Source organism: Chelonoidis abingdonii, chromosome 10 (assembly GCF_003597395.2).
Source record: "Chelonoidis abingdonii isolate Lonesome George chromosome 10, CheloAbing_2.0, whole genome shotgun sequence".
NCBI classification, from domain to species: Eukaryota; Metazoa; Chordata; order Testudines; family Testudinidae; genus Chelonoidis; species Chelonoidis abingdonii.
In genome coordinates this window covers 76,814,892-76,837,726 of record NC_133778.1, presented here as the reverse complement: position 1 = coordinate 76,837,726, position 22,835 = coordinate 76,814,892, and the positions used below count along the sequence as shown (strand labels likewise).

The 22,835-nt window shown below is 40.7% G+C and overlaps 1 protein-coding gene across 2 annotated transcripts in view; it reads right to left on the bottom strand.

Moving 5' to 3' along the window:
• The window catches only part of XRCC5 (X-ray repair cross complementing 5), an 80,742-nt gene that overhangs the window by 37,386 nt on the left and 20,521 nt on the right, over nucleotides 1-22,835 (bottom strand). For both annotated transcript variants that reach the window (XM_075070318.1, XM_032764425.2), the window contains exons 9-14: nucleotides 18,194-18,306; nucleotides 14,187-14,249; nucleotides 13,007-13,144; nucleotides 9,959-10,049; nucleotides 8,579-8,712; nucleotides 3,910-4,106 (exon numbers count right to left, since the gene is read on the bottom strand). In XM_075070318.1, the coding sequence (XP_074926419.1) occupies nucleotides 3,910-4,106; nucleotides 8,579-8,712; nucleotides 9,959-10,049; nucleotides 13,007-13,144; nucleotides 14,187-14,249; nucleotides 18,194-18,306 (736 nt within the window). The remainder of the gene's footprint in view (nucleotides 1-3,909; nucleotides 4,107-8,578; nucleotides 8,713-9,958; nucleotides 10,050-13,006; nucleotides 13,145-14,186; nucleotides 14,250-18,193; nucleotides 18,307-22,835) is intronic.

Sequence of the window (22,835 nt, the reverse complement as noted above, 5' to 3'; positions counted from 1 at the left end):
CTGGACTATACTGCCAATATTGGGACTTTTCCCTCCAAGGAATGTCCTAACTGTACTGATGACATTCACATGACACATAATGCCTTATTTTAAAAGACAGTGAAAAACAATAAGAGATAATCTCACTGAACACGCAAAGTACTGTACAAACAGCACTTATCTTTAGATCAAAGAAAAATGTAGTGTTTCTTTCAAATCAAAACCAAATGTTTAATACCACTGTGCATCTTCTCCTTAATACCAGGAGTTTAGGTTTTCGAATTTTAGTGAGTTTGAAATAGAAATCTCTCTCACAGCTTCATTAATTTTAAGGCTAAAAAGGCCAATGGTGATCATTTAGTCTGACATCCTGCATAACACAATCCATAGGACTTCCCTAAATTAATTCCTGCTTCAAATCTAATAGCTGAGGTTCAACTAGAGCATATCTTTTAGAAAAATATCCAATCCCGATTTAAATATTTCCAGAGATGTGGAATCCACCACAACTCTTGATGCGTTGTACCAACAATTAATTAATGAGCAGGGGATCCACCGCTGGTGGCTCAGCAGTAGAGAGGAACTGGACACATCTAGTAATAGATCAGTAGCAGAATGTCTTTTGTTTCTGATACATTTTAAAAAACTTTTTTGTGATCCTTAAATCTGCTGCAATAGATTTTTCTTCGCTACCAACATTCCCTTTTTCTAATTATTATACATTGATTTTTTTTTTCTTGGCTGCTTTTACTTCCCCTCTAAACTAGGCCAGTTTTTTCACCTGTGGGATTATAGCTTTTTGGGCATCTAGTAAAATGTTCTTAAACAGTTTCCAATTATTGTTCACATTTTCCCATTTAAATTTGTTCTCCCAGTTGATTCAGCTTATAATTTTCAGCTTTGTGAAACTGACCTGTTAAAAGTACCAAGTATTTATATTACTGGTTGGGACACAGGAAGGAAGAACCAGAATTCACTAATCTACTAACACAAAAGCAAGCAGGCACAAACAAAGCAGTGAATGAAATAGAAAGTAAGGTATTTAACAATCCGGGTTTGGACAAGAAGTGATGAACATTACCGAACTGAATATTCAATATGAGTAAATAAAATAAAGGGCACAAAGTCCTAAATGAGAATTTTTTAAAATTACACCTCTACCCCAATATAACACGACTGGACACAACACAAATTCAGAAATAACGCAGTAAAGCAGTGCTGGGGGTCAGGCCGGGAGGATAGGGGGTGCGCTACGCACTCCAGCGGATCAAAGCAAATTCAATATCACACGGTTTCACCCCTATAACACGGTAAGATTTTTTGGCTCCTGAGAACAGCATTATGTCGGGGTAGAGGTGTACTTCTCAATATTTATTACTAAACAAAAATGTTACAGATACTAACTCAAAGTGGCAAAAGGAAGGACATTCAGAACCAAGGTCATCACACTGTGCAATTCATCCCATTATGCCTAGACATTGAACTACAAACAACGATGCAGAACAGGACAGATTCAGTTAAGAACTTCTACAGCACCATAAACACTAAGAGGTTGGGAACACAGTGGATAGCTCTAATTACAAATCACAGAAATGTAGGGTGAGAAGGGACCTTGAGAGGTCATCAAATCTAGCCCCCTTCACTGAGGCAGGACCAAGTAAACCCAGACCATCCCTGACAGGTGTCTGTCCAACCTGTTCTTAAAAACCTCCAATGACGTGATTCCATTTGGAAACCCATTCCAAAATTTAACTACCCTTATAGTTAGAAAATTTTTCCTAATATCTAACCTAAATCTCCCATGCTACAGATTAACTCCATAACTTCTTGTCCTATCTTCAGCGGACATTGAGAACAACTGATCATCGTCCTCTTTCTAACAGTTCTGAATATCTTTGAAGACTGTTATCAGGTCACTCATCGGTCTTCTTCTCTCAAGACTAAATACACCCACTTTTTTAATCTTTCCTCATAGATCAGAATTTCTAATGCTTTTGTCATTTTTGTTGTTCTCCTCTGGACTCTCTCCAGTTTATCCATATCTTTCCTAAAATGTCGTGCCCAGAACTGCACACAGTATTCGGCCTTAGTGAGGCCTCAGCTGGAGCAGAACAGGTCAGTTACCTCCTGTGTCTTACATAGGCCACTCCTGTTAATACACCCCAGAATATCAGCCTCTCTCACAACTCTGAATATGCTGACTCATATTCAATGGGCTATTCACTATTATCCCCAGATCCTTTTCAGCAGTACTACGACCTAAGCATTTATTGCAGTTGTGCATTTGATTTTTCCTTCCTAACTGAAGTACTATGCACTTGTCTTTATTGAATTTCATCTTGTTGATTTCAGACCAAATCTCCTCTTTTCAGATGGTTTAGGTCAGAACCTTAAATTATGTCAATAAAGTTATTTGGTTCCAATAACAGTGGTAGAAGAATAATAATACTTAAGCACTTTGACAGAATCTTCACTGTGCTTTACAATAATAGGCACCTGCCCATCAAATCTCCTGGAGGGGAGAAAATAAGTCAGCTGTGGGAACCAGCTCTTAAGGCTTCCAACACCAGAAGCAGCTCTCCCAGGACAGTGATGGTAGGCAGAAGGCAGGTCCTGCTATTACAGCTGGAAAGGAAAGAGGTTGCTCCAACTAGGGACATTGTCCCAGAAAGTTTACACTTTGAAGACTACGAACTAGGGACAAGGCGAGCAGGATATATATGAAAGAAGCTGTAGCCTCACACATATTGTAAGATCAGCGTCACTGGGAACCCCAAAATTTAATGCCACCTATGTGTACTGTAGTTTAAAGGTAAATATACCTGTAACAGAGCACTGATCCTTGGGTGATCCGTTCATCTGTTACAGACTCTGGCCATTGAAAATTTGGAGTCATAGTTGTAACTCATATGACTAGGAGCAAGTATGTGATCTAAAGGCATCTAGACATAAGAATTCCTTAGACAGAGGCAAGAAAAAGCAGAGGACCAGGGTCAAAGAAGAACCTGGGTTAGATACCAGGGACAGAAGTTTTAATGTGATCTTCCCATAACAGCCAGGCAGAAGGGGCTCTATGCACAATGTAGGGAAATGGCTGCAGAGAACCCTTCACCAGCGGATGAAAGACTATCTGAGCTAACCAGAGAGCTGACAGACTGCAAAACCCACGGGGAGCTGTGAGAGAAAGGATTAACTGTACAAATACAAGTGAGGCAAACACATTATAACTAATAATAGCAGCAGCAACAATTTCTATTCTAAAAATTGTTGATTCAAATAAAAGTCTTTGGAGGAGCCCACGACTTGGTTTTTCAAGAAATTAACGCATATTACATAGCAGACTATATTATGAAAATCAAGCTGCTTTTCCTTTGACTTAGCATTCAAATAGAAGCTACTGAACAAGGTAAACAGCACACCAAGATGGAGGACGTTTCTTACAACCAGTTTAAAGCTCTGAAGTATTTATCTATCTCCATGGTATAATACACATGATCTTAAACTGAAAGAGACCTTTTGTTGTCCTTATTCAAACCATTTTATTACTACTCATATGACAACAAATACATACATTCGTTAACAATGTACATTGTACATGTTCTCCAGATTTTTTTAGACTCCCTTCTATTTCCCACAGATGTTCCCATGAAACTTTGTGTGTTGTTTCCACAGACCACAGAGTTCCCAATCCATTGTACCCTGAGAACTAGATACTGGGACAAAAAAAAAAAAAAAAATCCTGTGCAGTCATGCAGAGCACACTACCACAAGGTACTCTATCTACAGACTGTTTGGCATCACAAGATATTCTATCCACAAGTGATTGGTCTTATGCACAAAAGATTTCAAGCCTACTATATTCAACAAAAACAATCTGAAATGCTTAGAGAACAATTTATTTTAAAAAATCCATAAAAACCTTCAACTTACTTGTCTTTGAAGATATCTTGAGCAGTCTTCTGTTCTTTCTTCTTGCCAGCAACTTTCAGGGGAAAAAGTGCCTTTATTTTTTCAAGCGGAGCCTGGCATCTTTCTCTCACCTCTTGAGGTGTCTCCAACATTTCTAAAAGGTGCTGTTCAATGGATGGCAATGGCTTGTCAGGATGAAAAGCCTTATACTGTAGGCACTGTCAGGATAAAGAGTGGGCTGGTGAGGAGAAGGGTTTTCAGGTTGTATTTTACAATTCACCTTTATTTGGCAAACCACCTTCTAGTTTCATATAATGAAGATTACTACATAGGTGAGAAATATCCTGGCTCAAGATTGGCTGAAAACAGTCATGTAATGAGATAAACTTCCTGAGGACCTCCTCAGAGGTCAATAACAATATAAACCAAACAACTCAGACAAGCAAATAAGAGCCTCATCACTGGCTGCAATAAATTCTGTGAAAACTATTACTTAACTCCCAGAAATTAAACAGTTGCTTTCTCCTTCCAACTGCTTAACTTCAATTTACCTTTAAAATGTTAGTTTCAAAGGAAAAGACTGTTTAAATTCAGGGTCATGTAAGAGAGATTTTCAGATATTTCTGATGGAGACAGTCTGAAGACAGATGACAATATATATACATTGACTTCCTGCTTCAGTAAACATCAAGCTTTATTGTCCCTAAAAGAAAACATTTCCTCTTGGGTCAATCATATCTGGATATTCACACCAGAAGTCATTATGTACCTATGAGCAAATAGAAAGAGAGAGAAATTAAAAGGCAGAGGTAAAAGAGAAGAGATATTTTTTCATATTAGATTTGAAAAGAGCGAGAGAACGGATGAGGCTGACAGAGGCACATGAAGGCTTGAAAAGATGGCAAGAGCTACAGAGGAGAAGGTTCTTTCGCAACAGTGCCAAGACAGTAGACAAAGAGGAGGCCAGTGCCAGACAAACGGAAGGACAGAGAGAGACCAGGTCAATGAGGTAGGCTGAAGAATTTTCATGGAGAGTTTTAAAAACAAGGCAGGCACTTTTGAATTGATATGAAATGAGTGGGAAGCCAGTGCAGATGTATGTTTGTATATCTGAAGAACATTTGCTACTGAAATGAACTGTACAATATATATTATGTATAAATGTGTGGGTAAGTATTCAAAATGCCAAGCAAACAGAGTTATGCTCCCTTGTTGGGTGTCAGGCATGACCTCAATTTAAGAAAGAAAAACAAAACAAAATCCCCTCCACATTCATGCTGAAGAGGTGCCAATAACACCAATCTCTATCATATGTTTGTCATAAGTAGATAGGTAAGGTAAGGGTTAATTTTCTTTTACTGTAAAGGGTTACAAAGGGAACCAAACACCTGACCAGAGGACCACTCAGGAAACCGGATTTTCAAAAGTGGGGGGGGACCTCTGGAGCGTTTTTGGCTTTCTTCTGTGTCTTTTTGTTTTCCTCGGCTGGAGCAAACAAGCTTTTCTTCTACCTCCAATGCTCTTTCAAATATTCTACTTATCAACTGTGAGTACAAAGAACCAAGTAATCGGCTGTGAGTGCTTTTGATTTAGTATTTACTATGGTGTTGATTTGCTGGGACTTGCGTTTATTGGGGCTCTCTTTTAAATCAGACTATTATATTCCTATTTCTTATAGCAAGAGCCTGTATTGAACATCTTATGCGATACAGTGATGATATTATTTCTGTATTTTCTTTCTCTTTATTTACATTCTTTTTAAAACCTGGTTGAGGTTTTTGTTTTCTCTGGTGAGGCTACAGGAAGGAGGGGTGGAAATCTCTTTATGTTAGCTTACCTAGGTTTGAAGGCATCGCCTCAGGAGAGGGTGAATTACCCTCTTTGTTTTGCTTCAAAGAGTTAAGTACTGCACTCGCCCAGGCTCACCCAGGGAGCGGAGCGGCGGGAGCAGATAATGAGGAACAAGGGGGAACTTGTTTTTCCCGTTTGAATGGGCGACCCAAGTCTGGGTACTTTGGCGCGGGTCCTCCCAGGGAAAGTTGGGGAGGCCAGAGAGGGCGCGTCCCCCAAGGAATTTGGGGAACCCAGGCTGATAGTAGCCTCAATACTATCTGGTGGCAGCGAAATAAGATCCAAGCTGGGTATAAGCTTGGGGAGGTTCACAGTAAGCACCCAGATTTTGTACGCTAAGGTCCAGATTTGGGAAAGAGTTTACCACAATGTTACACATCAATACTGATGCTCTTCCATGCTGACATTCAGAGCGCTATCCATATTAGCATACACTTTCAAAAGGAGGCAATTGCACAAAGCAACAGACTGAAAAACACTTGTAATGATTTAAGGCATAATTATTTTGAAAAAGAATAAAGATGTCGCTGGAAGCTGTAGCAATGGCTCGTGTAATGCAAAAATAATATTAAAACAGCGTTAGGGGACTGAATTAAACTCACAAAAGCAAGACATTGTGAATCTGATTTGAATATGTATTGTAGGCTACTGTATCCTAAGGTCCTCTGTGAATCAGCTGCAGTAACAGGGTGGACTGAGAAACAAGAACTGCCTATATTTATTTACACCCAGCTGCTTTTGTGGGTGTGACAAGACTTTTGATGTTATTTTAACCCTTAGACTAAGAGGATAAGAGACTGTTCCACAAGGAAGAGGGCTTCTGGCTGCCGTGTGGGGGAGCTGGTCAGTGAGATGATAGGCACCTTGGCTAAATAAATAGAACTCGAGTCAGCTGGCATGGGTAAGTCCTGGGTTTTTCTTTTCTGTGTAGACATACTCAATGAGGCCCCAATCCTGACTGGGACCTCTGGCCACTAGCGTAAATAATAAAATTAATGCCCCACCAATAGCAGCCTCTCCTGCGGAGTCCTATTTTCCCTCTATCTTCCTCTAAAAACAGCATGTTTACAGTTACACAGAGACCCTCCAGCAGCACTCTCAAATCAGTCATTGGGATAATGCCATTATTCTGTTTTGGAAGTCAATGACACACTAAGGAAAGAGATCTCCAATACATGACTGTCCATTGAAGCAAGAGTTTAAAACATTATCCGTAAAAATCAGAGGAAATTCCATCAAAACATTGTTCCATTTATAACACTGTTTTTTTCTAACTCCCAGCTCTGCAAACTCCCCCTGGGGCTTGCCTCATGCTGAGGTCTTTCCATCTCAAATATCACCACCAAGTAACAAAGCTTCTGCATGCCAAATCTTGCAATCAGTTGCATCTGTACAATCACTCTAGTAGGTAGCAAGTGAATGCTGGGTTCTGCAGGGGTCATTGAGAGTAGGATTTCAAGACAGTGGAATTACACTTTTGTCACTAAAGACAAAATTTGGCCACAGAACCTTCTATTTCTGGTGACAATGCAGTAAAAAGAACAAACCCAGGCTGACTCGCAGAACCCAGGCTGAATTTGCAGGAACGTAGGAAAAACATTTTTTAACTTGTAAAATGCACAAATTTCATCTGGAATCATTGAGACACGATAAGGATGGACCCCACAGTGCCATTTTAGTCACTGTTCAGAGCAGAAACCCACGTTCTACAATATTCTATCCATGGCCCTGTGTATAATATGCTTATGCAGTTGCATAAATTGCATCATAATTGCCCATCTTTTTTAATTTGTCACGTCTTTTTTTAAAATGAACCCTTAAATTCTGGGGCACAATTAAGTCTCTTGCCTTCATGGTTACAAAGAAAATCTTCAGATGTGAAACAAATGTAAATCAAAACACAGACAGTTCGAAACAATAGCTCTGAATCAAGTGTGAACTGCTCCATTTATCTCTAAAATGTGTTAACTCTGAAGCCCAGCCAGGATATTTTAAGTGTCAATACTGTTAACTGTTTCACTGCTGATCATTTTAGCAGAAACACCAAGCTAACACACTTATCTATACTTGCTGGATGCAGAAGCAGATGGTGCAGGTGGATGTTTTCAGGGTTTGCTGGGGGTAGAGAATGAAGAATTAAGACCCTCCCAAGATTTAAAGTCAATCTCTGCCCCTGCCTAAAAGGGGAAGGAGAGAGGGGCATCCCCTCTTCAACTGCCTCTTCCTTGCCAAAAGACAAAACAAACTTGCCTCCCTGAGGGACAAAGGCCCCAACTATTACCCAGTTTCCCAACAATAACTTCTATCATGCAGTTATGCATTATTCGTATAAAAATCTGATACTAAACATATTTTATGTTGGCTGTACACTTTGAGTTTGTTGCCAAGTAAAATAAACAAACAACAAAGAATACTGCACTGATTATGTTGCACTAGACCAGGACAGTGAAGGACAGAGTTTGTGTGGGCAGGGCTGCATAAGTTGGTCTACGGTGGCAAACAGAACATGGGACATTATCTAGAAAGAAGATGCAGCTGTTACTCAAGCACATGCCTTACTTGTAAACGGCCCAACATATCCTGGCGGGCCTGGGTTTCCTTATATGATAAGGCTTTGTTTAGACTGCCTGTTCAAACCCTTATGATGCAGGGAGCTAGAAATATTCAGTCTGAACTGATGCCCGTGGCAAGACACAAGCTAGTAGCCACTGACGATTAAGGGATTAATTCATTTAACTTACACCTGTCACAATCCAAGTCTTTTCATACAACTCTGAAAAAGATGGGCAGGGCTGTGTAGAAACAGAAAAAGTTTTAACCTGAAAGTTTATCATCTCACCTGATATAACCTCTGAAACTGAGGGTTTGGTATTTTGCTGGTTTTAAATATGTCTTCGGTTGTCTCCCCATCATCATCTTCATAAATCAAACTCATAGAATCAATGAGAGAGTCAACTGCAGATAACTGATCCTCTAAACCAACAAATATAAATATGAACAAAAAAGATTAAATACACTTGCAGACAGATCTGCTTGTAGTAATTCACCCACAAAGATTCACTTCAGAATATGAGATTTTAACAAAGGCATCAAATGTCCCAGAATTCACTATGTTTTATATTCCCTGAGGATACAGACAGGCTGATAATGAACATGGATAATGGACATAGTAATGAAAACCATGCATTGTTTAAGGACTACAATGTAAAGTTATAGAGCCTTTTAGTTTTGTGAAGATCTCAGTTACTGCTGCCTTTCTGCTTCCATTTTTCTTCTTTTCCAAGATGTTTTTATTTGTAACAGAAGGTTTATAGGCCACTTGGAAAATGAGGAGAACAGTTGGTTTGGAGAACTAAATGGAGTAATGCAACTTTTAAAAGTTACAAATGTAAATTAACTCAGTTCACAATAGTCAATTATTGCCTTGGTAAGATGGGTTGTTAAATTCCTGCTTTCAAACTGCCTGTTACAGGCAGGAAATCAAAAGCGAATCAGGAATCACATAGCATCCTACATGTCCTGACTGTCAGATTCTTGTTCCTTTTCAGAATAGGCCTTACAACAAAGGAGAACATCCAGAACACAGTCTGGATTACACATTACTGCATTAATCCAATCTACTCCAGACTCTTGGGACAGTGAACCAAACACTGTAGGGTTTCACCTGGGCCTCCTGTCTGAATCCCAGCACCTGTGTGTGCCTACTTCTTCAGCACTAATACTTGCACACAAATTTAAACACCAGCTTTGCACTTCCAGATTACATCACAGTATGCATAGGAAGGTGGCTGTTAGATGGCCTATCTGAAGGAGCTGCTGGTTCTCAGTGCAGTTCCTAAAGCAGAGAGGTCTACGGTGTGAACCCCATAACAAAGAAACCCTTTGCCGACAGTCTCAAAAGAGAGGCCAAAGACTGACTGGGTCATGGGGGATTAACCCAGGTCTCCCTAAAATCATAAAGGTTCAGATGACAGCTTGTGATCATTTAACCTGAGCCAGACTTTAGCCTACAGTATAGTGTTGAAAGGCTGTGTGCAATCCTTGGAGCCACTCAGCCTCCAACTAACCAGACAAAGTTCTGATGAGCTGACCAAACTGACTTCTTCCAAATCAGGTTATGTTTTCAAGGGAAAGTCAAACATTACATGTATTTTAGAGTGACTTAAAGTTATGCTATTAGGCTACAGCCAATTAATGAGAAAATAAGAGACCTACTCACCTGTAGGAGTGTACTTTTTATTGTTTTTCAAAGAGGAAAACATGTATTGTCGTAAGTCTTCCATGTAGGGTAACTGCACATATATCAGACACTAAAAGGGGAAAACAAAAGTGAAGCAAGTGAACTTGAAGTGAAAATTTAAAGTTAGTTCCAGAAGTAAAGGCAGCAGGAGTATAAGGAAATCAGAAATCTAGAAACTGAACAAATTGAAAAAGTTTGATTTACTAAAACATTTGTATCGTACTACAGTTTAAGTACAATATTTAACATAATTATTACTCTCACAAATATCAGGATAATTAAAAAAAATTGTGTCAGTAATGCTCTAGCCATTTATTAGACCTATTGGATCACTGGCCCATCATCCTGCTAGTTTAGGATTGTTGCCTAGAGCTCTGTCGACACCAGCTTTAAATATCCCATGCAATGGAGCTTTCACCACTACTTGTGAGAGACTGTTCTATAGCTTACTGCATCTTATCATCAAGCAAGTTGTTTTTGACAATCCCAGCCTAATTTTTTTTCATATACCTCCTCCAGCTCATAGCACCCTAAATAATTCTTTTCCATCCTGGATGTTTATACCCTTTAAAAATACAAAGACTTATGTCCATTCCCACCATAGTCACTGCTTAGCCAACCTATACATAATTTAGCTCTCTGAACAGTCTCTCACAAGTAAAATCAGTGGAAACATATGCTGCAGAAATTCTGCAATACTCTATAGCTTTTAGGGTCTCACTGTGGATTTATATGTGTGTGTGTGTGTGTGTGATGTAAAGCATTCATTTTTTCAAAAAACTACATTTCTAGCCCTTTTGGTTTCAAAGGAAACCTTCCCAAATGCAATATGAAACAATCCAGCACTATCTTCCAAAGTCTTCAGACTAACTCAAACAGTATCTCTGAGAGGTGTGAAATAAAGAAAATGTAGAATTATAGAAATGTAGGGCTGGGAGGGACCTTGAGAAGTCATAGAATCATAGGACTGGAAGGGATCTTGAGAGGTCATCTAGTCTAGTCCCCTGCACTCATGGCAAGACTAAGTATTATCTAGACCACTGGTGGGCAACCTCCAGCCCATCAGGGCAATCCACTGGCGGGCCGCAAGACAGTTTGTTTAGATTTGAATGGCCACCCGCAGCTCCCAGTGGCTACAGTTTGCCATTCCCAGCCAATGGGAGCTACGGGAAGGAGCGTGGGCTGACGTGCCAAAGGTTGCCAACCCCGGAACTAGACAATGGAGAGTCTTGAGTTTACTCATTCCAGTCATGAAGCCTGGCATGCCACCATAAGCATGAAACTGCTGAGCTAGTAAAATACCAGTAATCAGAAGTGAAGGCCAGTGCTGTTGTCTTCCACCTCCTCTGGAAGCTCTCTGGTAGATCTTCTCTGAAGATCAGAACTGACAAGCTGACTAGACAAAAGGGTCAGAAAGAACTCTTTCTAAATGTCCCACAAAGCCCTGCCGCTTCACCGCTATCATTCCCATATATTAAAGAATAAACAAAGAAGGCCCTCATGGCCATTAGAAGTGGGAAAGCTGCTGGCAAGGACCACATTTACCACAAATTCCTTAAGAATTTGGGACCAAATGGATAAACATCATTCACAGACCTAGTCCCTGCATTACATTCAAGATGAAGATTCCAAAAAGCTGGTTTAAGGCTGTAGCCATTACCCTGATCAAACATGGAAAATCAACAAATGATGCCATTAGCCATAACCCAACAGCATTCCTCTCCACAATTTGCAAGTTAATGGAGAGGGTCTTACTGGTCCATCTCACCCCATCTTTGAGGCCATCCTGCCAAAGGAACAGGCTGGTTTCAGATCACGATGGAGTGGCTACAACCAGGATCTTGCCATTACTAGTCACACTGAGGCTGGCTTCCAGTGGAATCTAAAAATTGGAACAGTGGTGACAGATTTATCGACCACCTATGACACGCAAGTCATCAAGTCCAGCCCCCATTCAATTCAATGGAATGTCAAATCAAAAACTTAATGACAACAAAATTAAATGTCAACTATTTTACTGATGATTACTTTAGCACAAACTTCCCACTCATGTGCTTTATTCAGTGCAGCAAGATATGTTTGAAAAGCCATTTGACAGCTATTGGACCCACATTCTGCACTAACAAGCATCCTATGGGGTTACATGGAGTATAAATCAGTGAACAATCACAACTTTTAAAGTTACAAATACTGAATGTTTTTTCTTGTCCCCTGCCTTCTTGATGGCTTTGCTATGAAGAAAATCAAATGTCTGACTGAAGATCTAGAGCATGGGTTTTCAACCAGGGGCTGTGAACAAGTTCTAGCAGGTTCATGACCATCTCCCTTTCTTTATAGCTAGGATGGCAATGAGGTCCCGAAATATTTTTCTGTTATAAGAGGTTCATGGTATGGAAAAGGTTCAGAACAAATAACATAGGGGAATTCAAAGATCTGTGGGGAAATACACGTCAGAGAGGTGAGGGAGGACATTTTTAAAAATAAAATGGGATAAAATAAAAGTTGTTATTAAAACTATACAATAAAGACACACATTTAAACATACTGTTTTGTTCTACCATGTGCATTTGCAGTGAGTTCACGCTAAAAAAAATCCCAAACCCTGCAAATCTCCCCTAAATTTCACGGATTCTGGGGAGGAGAAATTCAGCAAAAGTTAACAACATATCTAGCAGAGTTCTACTGATTCTAGTGACAATTATTGCTTCTAGCATCTTAATGATTTTAACTGGCTGCTCAGAATTCCCAATTTCTTAGTATTTTGTTGGTATTTAGATGTCCAGAAACGACTGCAATATTCCAGATATGGTCTCATCACAGATTTATAGCAAGAGGAGATTATCTCCTTGCTCTATGTCTTGCTGTCTCCGTGTACAACCCAAAATAACACTGGCCTCCTTTCCTGCCTTATCATACTGCAAACTCATATGTAATTTGCTTTGTTGCGAAGCTTCATTCATTAACGTTTGGAAAGAATGGATTTAAAGACTCTCTGAAGAAAGGCATTATATAGGTCAAAAATGTTACCTCATATGCATCCTTGATACACGGAAAGGCTACGCCAACCTGAGGATTAGATCTTCTGTCATAAGCATAACGTACTATGGCCACGACATCCAACTCATCCAAAGCATGAATCAGAGCAGAAAGAGCAACTGCTGCAGCCTGTCAAGAAAGAGCTGCAAGTTCACACAAGCCCTGGTTAAAAACTATTCAGCCCAACTTTCACACTGAATCCAAAAGCACGTGCAAAGACAAGGACGTCTCCACTTTTAGTCGGCAGCTTGACTTAAACGCCACCTTTTACCTCCAAAAGACACAGCAATAGGCACAGTTCAAATCCGGTCACAACAGTGGATATATTAAAAAGTAGGGACTCTCTTTAGATCCTGTACATATCACCATTCTTAAAAACAACAATGGAAAGGGTTCTACGTGAAATTGCAGGATAGCAAGGAAGGAAGAAATGGCAGTTTCAGGACTTTGTTTTTGAAGTTTCTGTTTTCTTGAATGTTGACAGTAGACACAGATTTCATTTTAAATGTAAGAGAGAATGAGTGCAGGGGCATTACATAGTCACCAGTGAACAAAAGGTTAAACCTCACTTCAAGTTCCCTGTCCTCTTGTAGAGATGTCCAGAGGGAGGACTATAAAATGGCTGCTAGGAAGTCATAAGGCTTGCCTGAACCCCAAGTTGGAGAATTTGGGTTTCTTTTCTGCTTATAGTAATTTATTTTCCTTTTTCCTCATAATCTTTAGGCCTTGAAGGGAAAGAAACCTTGCTGACTGCCTCTGTATTTTTTTCTGCTGAGTTTTACATCAGCCTGCAACATTTCAAACTTTGAAAAAATACAAACCACGCTTTGCATTCCATGAGACAGTCTGAGATACAAGGATCTACACAGAATCAAGCCACCACTTACAAACATGGCAAATATGACCTACTTGCAGGCTTTCCAGGTATAATTAAACAACAGTGAAACTTACAAATTTCTCATTTCTGATTGGACACATGATATTCCTTTTGGGCTCAATTCAGCTCCCATTGACCTCTATGAGAGCTGGATCGGGATCTTTGTAAGTTGCATAGTGAAGAATGTATTTGTTTTATTAACACCAAAGGACCCCTTACGCCAACTTTATTGCCAGATTCATTACCATTAATTCACGGTGAGCCGTCACTCAACTTAAAATTCATTTATCTCACCTCATCATCTTTCGCTGCAAAGACCTTCAGAACCTGGTTGCCCATATAGTGATGCCTCTGGATCTATAAATTAAAGTTTCTAAAATGATTCGTTTTGATCTAAAACAAATGCCATTTTTAATTGTACCACCTAATTAATTCTCACTAGAACAAACAAACAAAATACCCACATGTAAGGCCAAAGCATTTAATTACTATGTACAGTAGATATAAAACCTATACGTTGCTCTATTTCCATTTACCACACAATGTGAAACTCTACTCATATTTTGCAGTATTCATCATAGAGAACCGCAATCCTATCAAATGATATTTCGAAGGTGCTGCACTCGCCTTAGTCTGTATGGAGAGTGGCAGTGCTTGCCAAAGGGAAAATTACACTTCACTAGGACAGATAGGATTCAGCATCCACGTTTTGCTTCTATAACCTGGCAGAATTCTCAGATCTGAGATCAGACTTGGACTAACAAATTCCAGGATATGTGGCAGTCATTGCTAGCTATGAATGGGCAATACAGAAATTAAATACTGGACTCATGGAACATTTGTCTTGGGGTGAACAGTTCTACATGTTATTTAATACTATTTAGAAAGTTACAGACATGACTAAAGCATGCCTGGTACTGGTTTCTCTTCTTTTAGTTAAAAATCTTTGAACGTGTGGATAATAAGGCTCCTGGATGTAGATTTGGAGACAGATGTTCACCAGCTGTAAACTATCATAACCTCATTTAAGTCAATGACAATTTGTGCAAGATGGGGATCTGACCTTCAGAAATCAGCACCATTCCTGAAGCTCTTGAAGTCAACCTGTTGTATCCACTATTATTCCTTCCTATTTGTCTTTAGGAGCTGAAATGCTATGCTGTTGAGCATCACATATACACCTCTACCCCGATATAACGCCACCCGATATAACACGAGTTCGGATATAACGCGGTAAAGCAGCGGTCCGGGGGCGGGGGCAGGGCTCCATGCTACAGCGGATCAAATCAAGTTCAGTATAACAGGGTTTCAACTATAATGTGGTAAGATTTTTTGGCTCCCGAGGATAGCGTTCTATGGAGGTAGAGGTGTCCCTAGATATATATGTCGCTGCATTTTCTTCATTTGCCAACTAACACCACCTTTGTGTATTTTAAAGTCTTGTATGATTTCTTGATTTACATGGTATTGCTTATAAATCAAAAATCAAAGTTTAAAAAACAGTAATAAGATGCCTTATGATCTTCTTTCCTCAGGGATGCGAATGATTGAAAAAGCTGCTTCAGTACATTGAGAAAATGATATGAGGTGGGTTTATTCCCTCTTTAATTCTGTATTTGGAAGTGCTCCAGTTTATCTGGTTAATATGCTGTATGCAGTATGCCGCACTGGAAAAGGAAGGAGAGGAGGAGACTCCAAAGGCTGAGGAGGAGGAGCCACCTGTCTCAAGGCAGGGAAGTTCGCAGCCAATGCATCAAAGAGGCGGCAGAGCAGGGTGCTGGAAGCCAGGGACTCCCTTCTGAAAGGGACATGATGTCCCGGGAGGTGTGCTGCCTGCTGGAACCTGCATGTAAGATGTTACAGAGAGGTTGCTGAGGCTCAGCTATCCCTCTGACTGCTACCCCCACACTGCTCATCCGTGTGGACACACACCAACGATTTTGTCAGATCTGACCATGAGAAGATCAGCAGTGACTACAGGGCTCTGGGGGTGAAGGAGTCGGGGGTGCAGGCTGTGTTCTTGTACATCCGCCTGGCTGGGGCCCAAGCAGGAATATGTGTATTCTGGAAATGAATGCATGGCTGCAAGACAGTGTTGATGGGAAGGCTTTGGCTTTCTTGATCATAGCATACTGTTCTGGGAAGGAAGACTGCTGGGACCCATGTGACCAAGAAGAGGAAAAGTATCTTTGCACAACAACTCATTAACTTAACGAGGAGGGCTTTAAACTAGGTTCAAAAGGGGCAGATGACAAAAGTCCACAAGTAGGTATAAAAAAAGTAACTTCAACAGAGGGCTAAATGCTGGGGTGGAAATGGAAAATTACAAGAGGGTCTATACACAAATCCAAGGAGTATGGGGAACGAATTGGAAGAACTGTAAGTATTAGTCCATAAGCTAAATTATGACTTATTTGGCATCAGAGATTTGGTGGGATAAGTCTCATGACTCAAATATTGGTATAGAGGGGTATAGCTTGTTTTCTTATACATCAAGAATATGTACACTTGTTCTGAGGTCCAGAAGGAGGGGAGAGGTAGGCCAGTTGAAAGTCTCTGAGTGAAGATAGAAGGAGGAGCGGGGGAACAGGAGCAGAGTCATGGTCAGGACTACCAAATCAGGAGATGATGGAAGATGAGGCCTTTCTATAACAAATAAGGGACTTTAGCTACTCAGAATCTTGAACTGAGCTCAGAACTGGATCAGCAACTAATGTAGTGTGTGAAGAGCTAGCGCAGTGTGTTCTCACTGGTCTGTCTTGCTTAGTAGAAAGGCAGCTGTCTAAAGTAGCAGCTTTACTTTCTGGGTGCCCACATGATCAGACCATGTTATAATAATCCAGTCTAGAGGTGATTAAGGGATGGGATGTTGTAACTAGATTCTCATGTGAAAGGAAATGGCACAAACGCCTGTCTAGTCAAAGATGGTTTAGACCACTGCTGTTATAACAGAGTTCACGGACACCTCTAGCAAGATTGAGGCTGTGCACCTGTGAACAATAGAGGGATGGTTGCAGTTTTTGACAGCTCTCTATATATTGCCCTCTGCCGACCAGCATCACTTCTGTTTTTTGTGGTGATGGCTAATGATCCTGCGTTTCATCCAGGTCCCTATTTTGCCAAGGCACTGTAACATCTGGAAGACTTGACAAGACAGAGAAGTAGATTTGGCAGCATTCAGCATACTGCTAGCACTGAGGCTCAGTATCTTATGATCCCCCCCAGTGACTTCACCATGGATAGTGAATAAAAGAAGTAACTTGACTCAGTCCCGGGAGACTCCAGGAGGATGTGCAGATGCCCATAACCATCATCAGGGATCTCCTGGAAAAGGAAGAGTAGCGCCAGCTTAAAATGTTCTGCTCCTTCTGTATGCATATGTGTATATTTCACTTTTAGAACGCGAGGCAAGATATCTCATCCAGGACTTCACACATGATTAAATCCTGCTTTCCTAGCTGACTGCCAAAGTTGTAGATAGCAGGAAGGCAAAGTGTTTGGTTTCTTACTGAGACAGGGAATGTCTCATCTTAAACCTTGTAAGGCTCCCAGATGCCATGGTGATGAATGGCAAAATGAATGCTCCCAATAAAAAGAGTTAGAATATATCCACAAACACTCTTTAATGTCTCTCTATAGTGTATGTATGTATCTACTTTTAAAAGATATATAATCATCTTCCTATACTTACTGCTTCTGAGCCCTAATTTTGTGAACCAATCACGACATTTAATTTTTGTTACTTTAATGAAAACGAGAGAAAAACCACAGCTCATAACTTAATCCTATGAGCATTAGAATTCAGACACTTAGCTTCCAAGAGTTCTCAAACATTGGTGAGCTTCTATTGCTAGTGTGATGGAATGAACACACAGACTTGGACAAAGCCAGAGGATTTTGTGCAGGGAACTAACCAGGGACTGGGGAAGGAGGAATCCACTTCCTTGCCACTGGAAGAGGGTGGGGAAATTCTGAAGCTTCTTCTTCATCCACTACTTCAATAGGGATTGCACTACACCTGCCACCCCTACATGAGGATTTGTGACCACTGGCTCTATATAATCATGAGTCAGAGGCCACAACGATGAACCTTGCTCAAATGCCCCCTTCATAGTGACCTATGTGGAGTCCAGATCCACTGGACACGGCAAATGTGAACTGTTTCTGCACATCTAATAGCAGCCACTCACACAACATGCACTTGTTCACTGGAGCATAGCACAGCATCATTGTCCCCAGTGGCTCTGACCTATATTCAACAGTTATCCATTAACTGAGTGGGAAGAAGTTCAATACTGCACCTGAGATGATCTGCTGAATCCTAATACAGAAAAACACTTTGCTTCGGTTTTGTATTTCATTTGCTCCTCATCTACTTTAGAGAAAGGAACTATATCGCTTCCATAGCGGAACCCTGGAGAACAAGAGATGAGCATCTGGTAAGCATAAGGGCCTACACTTCTTACACTGAAATTAGCACTCTGCATATTTTAACAATGCATGCACGCCCCACAGCTATACCCCCATACAATTAACTTTGTAATTTACATCAAATTACTTTCTCCTGTTAACAAAATAATCACACACTCCATAGACAAAATTTGCAAATCACAGAAAACAGTTCACTCCTTGTGCATCATTTTACATAATGTACCTACTTTTGCAGATATTAGAAAAGAAAAAAAAATTATTTAACATACTGCCCAATACCTTATACTCAAAACAATACTCAGTGAAAAGAACATGAACACTCCTTGCAAATAAAAATAGCAAAAACGTAACAGAAATCAGCAGAAAACTCAAAGAAAGGAATCCACAAAAAATTCAGAGACCAAGCTGTCATTAAAATGGATATTAAAGACCTACTGATGCCTCATGGAAAAGCAAAAACCTTTCTGTCCAGAGACTAGCTGATCTAGTGTTTATTTCTGTATTTTGCTTCCTTCGCTTGTTATTACTAGGGATATTTGCATGAAGTCAGGATCTTTGTTTCTTAGGAGTATGCCCTGTTCTTGCTGCTTAGTCCCCAACCTGAAGTTATAATATTCTGCTTGCAATACCACAATTAGCTTCTGTTTAGCTGATTATGCTGTCAGAGCCAGAGGATGATGTCTTCAGGTGGGGAATAAACACCAGAAGCAGATGAACATCCCAAAATGAAAAACTTTTTTGCATGGACATTTCCTTAAGAATTTGAAAAGAACATGAAAAAGCAAGTTGAAGCAAAACTCAAAAAACACAGTCAATGTGCAGAATACTCTGTAAACAGAATGTTCTTCAAAAATTTCTATGAAACATTGGGAGCTCTTTAACTGCAGTTGAATGTCAGGCCACTGGGTGAAGACATCTTTGGTCTCTCTAGTTTACTTTGATATTGGAATCAAAAGTAAATTGTAACTATTTACTACTGCTTTTCACTGAAGAAATAATCTGACAGGCATTCACAGATCAGGAACTCAACAGAGGGAGGTCAGGAATACTCAAAGATTTCTAGAATGTTCTGACCCTGCCTGAGGAAGCAGGCAGCAGCTTTGGGGTGAGGAAGGATCGAGAGAGTTTTAATGTATTATAACACATCATAGCCTTGTTCCCAACATTTTAAACTTCTAGCCTCTTTTTTAAAATATGCTGTAGCTCAGCCACAATATGTGGGCGTCGTGCAGGAATCGCTGGGTAAAATCCCATTGTTATGATGGAGGTCAGATTAGATTATCATAATGGTCAGTTCTGGCCTTAAAGTCTATTAATCAAATCCCAAAACATAAAAACTATCAAAAGGTGAGTTAGACAGTGCCATCTTAGGGTACGTCTACACTGCACGATTATTTCGAAGTAGTTTAAACCGATATTACAAAACAGATCTAATAAAATCGGTTTAGCGCGTCCACAGTGGGATCACAAAATCGATTGTTTGTGTCCATGGTCCAAAGCTACCATCGATTTCAGGAGCGGTGCACTGTGGGTAGCTGTTCCTCAGCTATCCCATAGTTCCCACTTCCGTGTTGAGAGCACAGTGCCTGATGGGGCAGAAAACACTGCCCCGGGTGGTGCTGGGTACAGCCTCACCCCTCCCTTTGTGAAGGCAGCAGACAACCCTTTGGCGCCTTTTTCGCGGAGTGCATTGAGCAAACGCCATAGCACAGCAATCTTTCCCTTTTTTTTTTCACGTGGTGGTGGGGGGAAATAAACTGAGGAGCTGTTCCCTGAACCACGCCAGACACTGTGTTTGAACCTACAGACATTGGGAGCTCAGCCAAGAATGCAAATAATTTTCAGAGACTGCTGTGGACTGTGGGATAGCTGGAGTCCTCAGTACCCCCTCCCTCCCTTCATGAGCGTCCATTTGAGTCTCTGGCTTCCCGTTACGCTTGTCACGCAGCGCTGTGTATCCTGGAGTTTTTTATTCAAACGCTTTGGCATTTCGTGTTCTGTAACGGAGCTGGATACAACAGATTTGTCTCCCCATACAGCGATCAGACCTAGTATCTCCCGTACGGTCTATGCTGGAGCTCTTTTTCGATTTCAGACTGCATCGCCAGCCGTGCTGATCAGAGCTCCACGCTGGGCAAGCAGGAAATGTAATTCAAAAGTTCGCGGGGCTTTTCCTGTTTACCTGCCCGCTGCATCCGAGTTCAGATTGCTGTCCAGAGCGGTCAGTGCTGCACTCTGGGATGCCGCCCGGAGGCCAATAACGTCGATTTCCGTCCACATGAACCCTAATCCGAGTTATCACTATCGAATTTAGCGCTACTCCTCTCGTCTGGGAGGAGTTCCGAAATCGATTTAAGGAGCCGTTTAACTCGATATTAATGACGACGTCGTGTGAACGGGTACAGCGTTAAATTGGTATATCGGCCATTAAACCGATTTAAAGTCGCAGTGTAGACCTGGCCTTAGAGAACAACTACTAACAGGCAAATAAATGTACCCCCAATTCTACTAAATCTACATGGATAGATCCATATTTAAGGCCCAATCCCCGCTCACTGAAGTCAGGGCAACTACAAACTCATCTGAAACATTTAAGCATACTGAAGGAAATAGAAAGTGTCCCCAAATTAACTGGAGTGAGGGCAATAATTTAGCAGGAAAAGATGCTGTGGAATTTGAAGAGAACCCTTCCTAAAGTCTACCCTATAATGTAAGCAGATTTTTTTTTAAGTTTGAAATTATGAAACATGTACAGAACACTAAGTGAACATTACTTACTAGTTTTTTTCATAATTACATCACCTGTGCTTAAAGAGAGACGGTCAACTTAAAAATCACACAGATGTATGAACATTTTTAACCTACTACTGTTACAAATAACACCTAAGATTACTACAGTTAAAAGAGTTGAGAGAGAAAAATTATATTTCTATTTTTTTAGTTTACTTTGTGAACTTGACCTTCTGTAGTCATTTGTACAGTCTCCCCCGTATAATTATTCTATTTCCCCCATTTGTGTAGGACTTTTAAACAGCACCAAGGGAAAGAAACATTTTTTAAAATAGCAAAATGTGACAGATAGTAGTGTGTCAATATAGCAACTAGACACCTGCGGCTGGCCCGTGCCAGCTGACTTGGGCTTGTGACTCTGTCTCTCTGATGTGTGGGCTTCCAGGCTCAAGCTGGAGCCCAAGCTCTGGGAGCCTCCCACCTCACAGGTCCTAGAGCCCAGGCTCCAGCCCCAGTTCGGAAGTCTACACAGCAGTGAAACAGCCCCACAAGCCCAAGCCAGCTTGCGCAGGCCAGATGCGGGTTTTTCTTTGCTGTGTAGACATACCCAGGGAGACTGAGAAGCAGATATAGCACTTGAAACAATTTTTAGCTCAAATTTTTGAAAACGGACTGTATTTCAAGTTGATGATGTGCCTTTATTCATCTAAGAAACTGAATTCTTTGCATTCAAAGAGAAACTAAACTATGCAAAACAGAAATTTACATGCTGTGAGTACTATCCTGCATTCTGTCACCCTGGCACCTGAAACCTCCTTTTAGTCTAAATGGTAAAGCTAATTCTCAAACTTTTTCATAGTGAGAACCACATCTAACAGAAAGATTATCCCCTGGACATCTCCTTTTGTTCATTATCACAGAGAGCACAGCATCTTCCATTCACAATTGTGTAATATACTTGTGGCACATACTTTTCCATGCAAGCAACTGCTATAACAGTAGGAAGGTATTTGGTATATTTTTAGATATATTTTGATGCAATTTAACAGCTGGAAACAAGAAGAGTCAGCACCATCCACTAGCCCATCTACCATGGAGCAGAAGTGCTCCACAGAGCGCAGCTTGGGAACTGCTATACTGCCTTCCGGTTCCTACCTGGCAGTATTATTACTGCAATAATTAGAGTCCTGTGAAATTCTTTTTATTTTTTATAATTTTGGGATGGGGGGGTTATTTTGTGTTATTTCGTGTGACACATTTTATCCACACAGGAGATAGTGGGGAAGGGGAGTGTAGGGGGTGTTGGGAACTCTTGGGCGAGGTGGAGATTGGAGAGTGAGCCCACCCCTCACTCACCCTGCAGTGGTGGCTCTGGACCTGCAGGGATAGGCCTGGCTTCCTGCTCCAGGTATTTGGACCTGGCGCACAGGGTCACAGCTCGGATTTGGCCCAGCCACCCCTCCATGCATCATATGCTGGTCATGATGAAGTGGCACTGCAATCTAGTGCAACAGGAGCCACAACTGCTGGATGGGTTTTTTTGTTTTATTTTGCTTTATCCATTTTTTGTTGTTTTATTTTGTGTTATTTTGTCTTTGTAAAAAACATGCAGCTCTAGCTACTGTGGCAACAATATGAATTTTACAGATATACAAGATGACAAGCTCCCTACCCCCAAGAGTTTACAGTCTAAGGCCACAGTTCAACTTCTAAATCCATCTTTAGGCACCTAAGGGTGGAATTTTCTAATACATTTATGTGACTTAGGAGAATAAGTCCTAA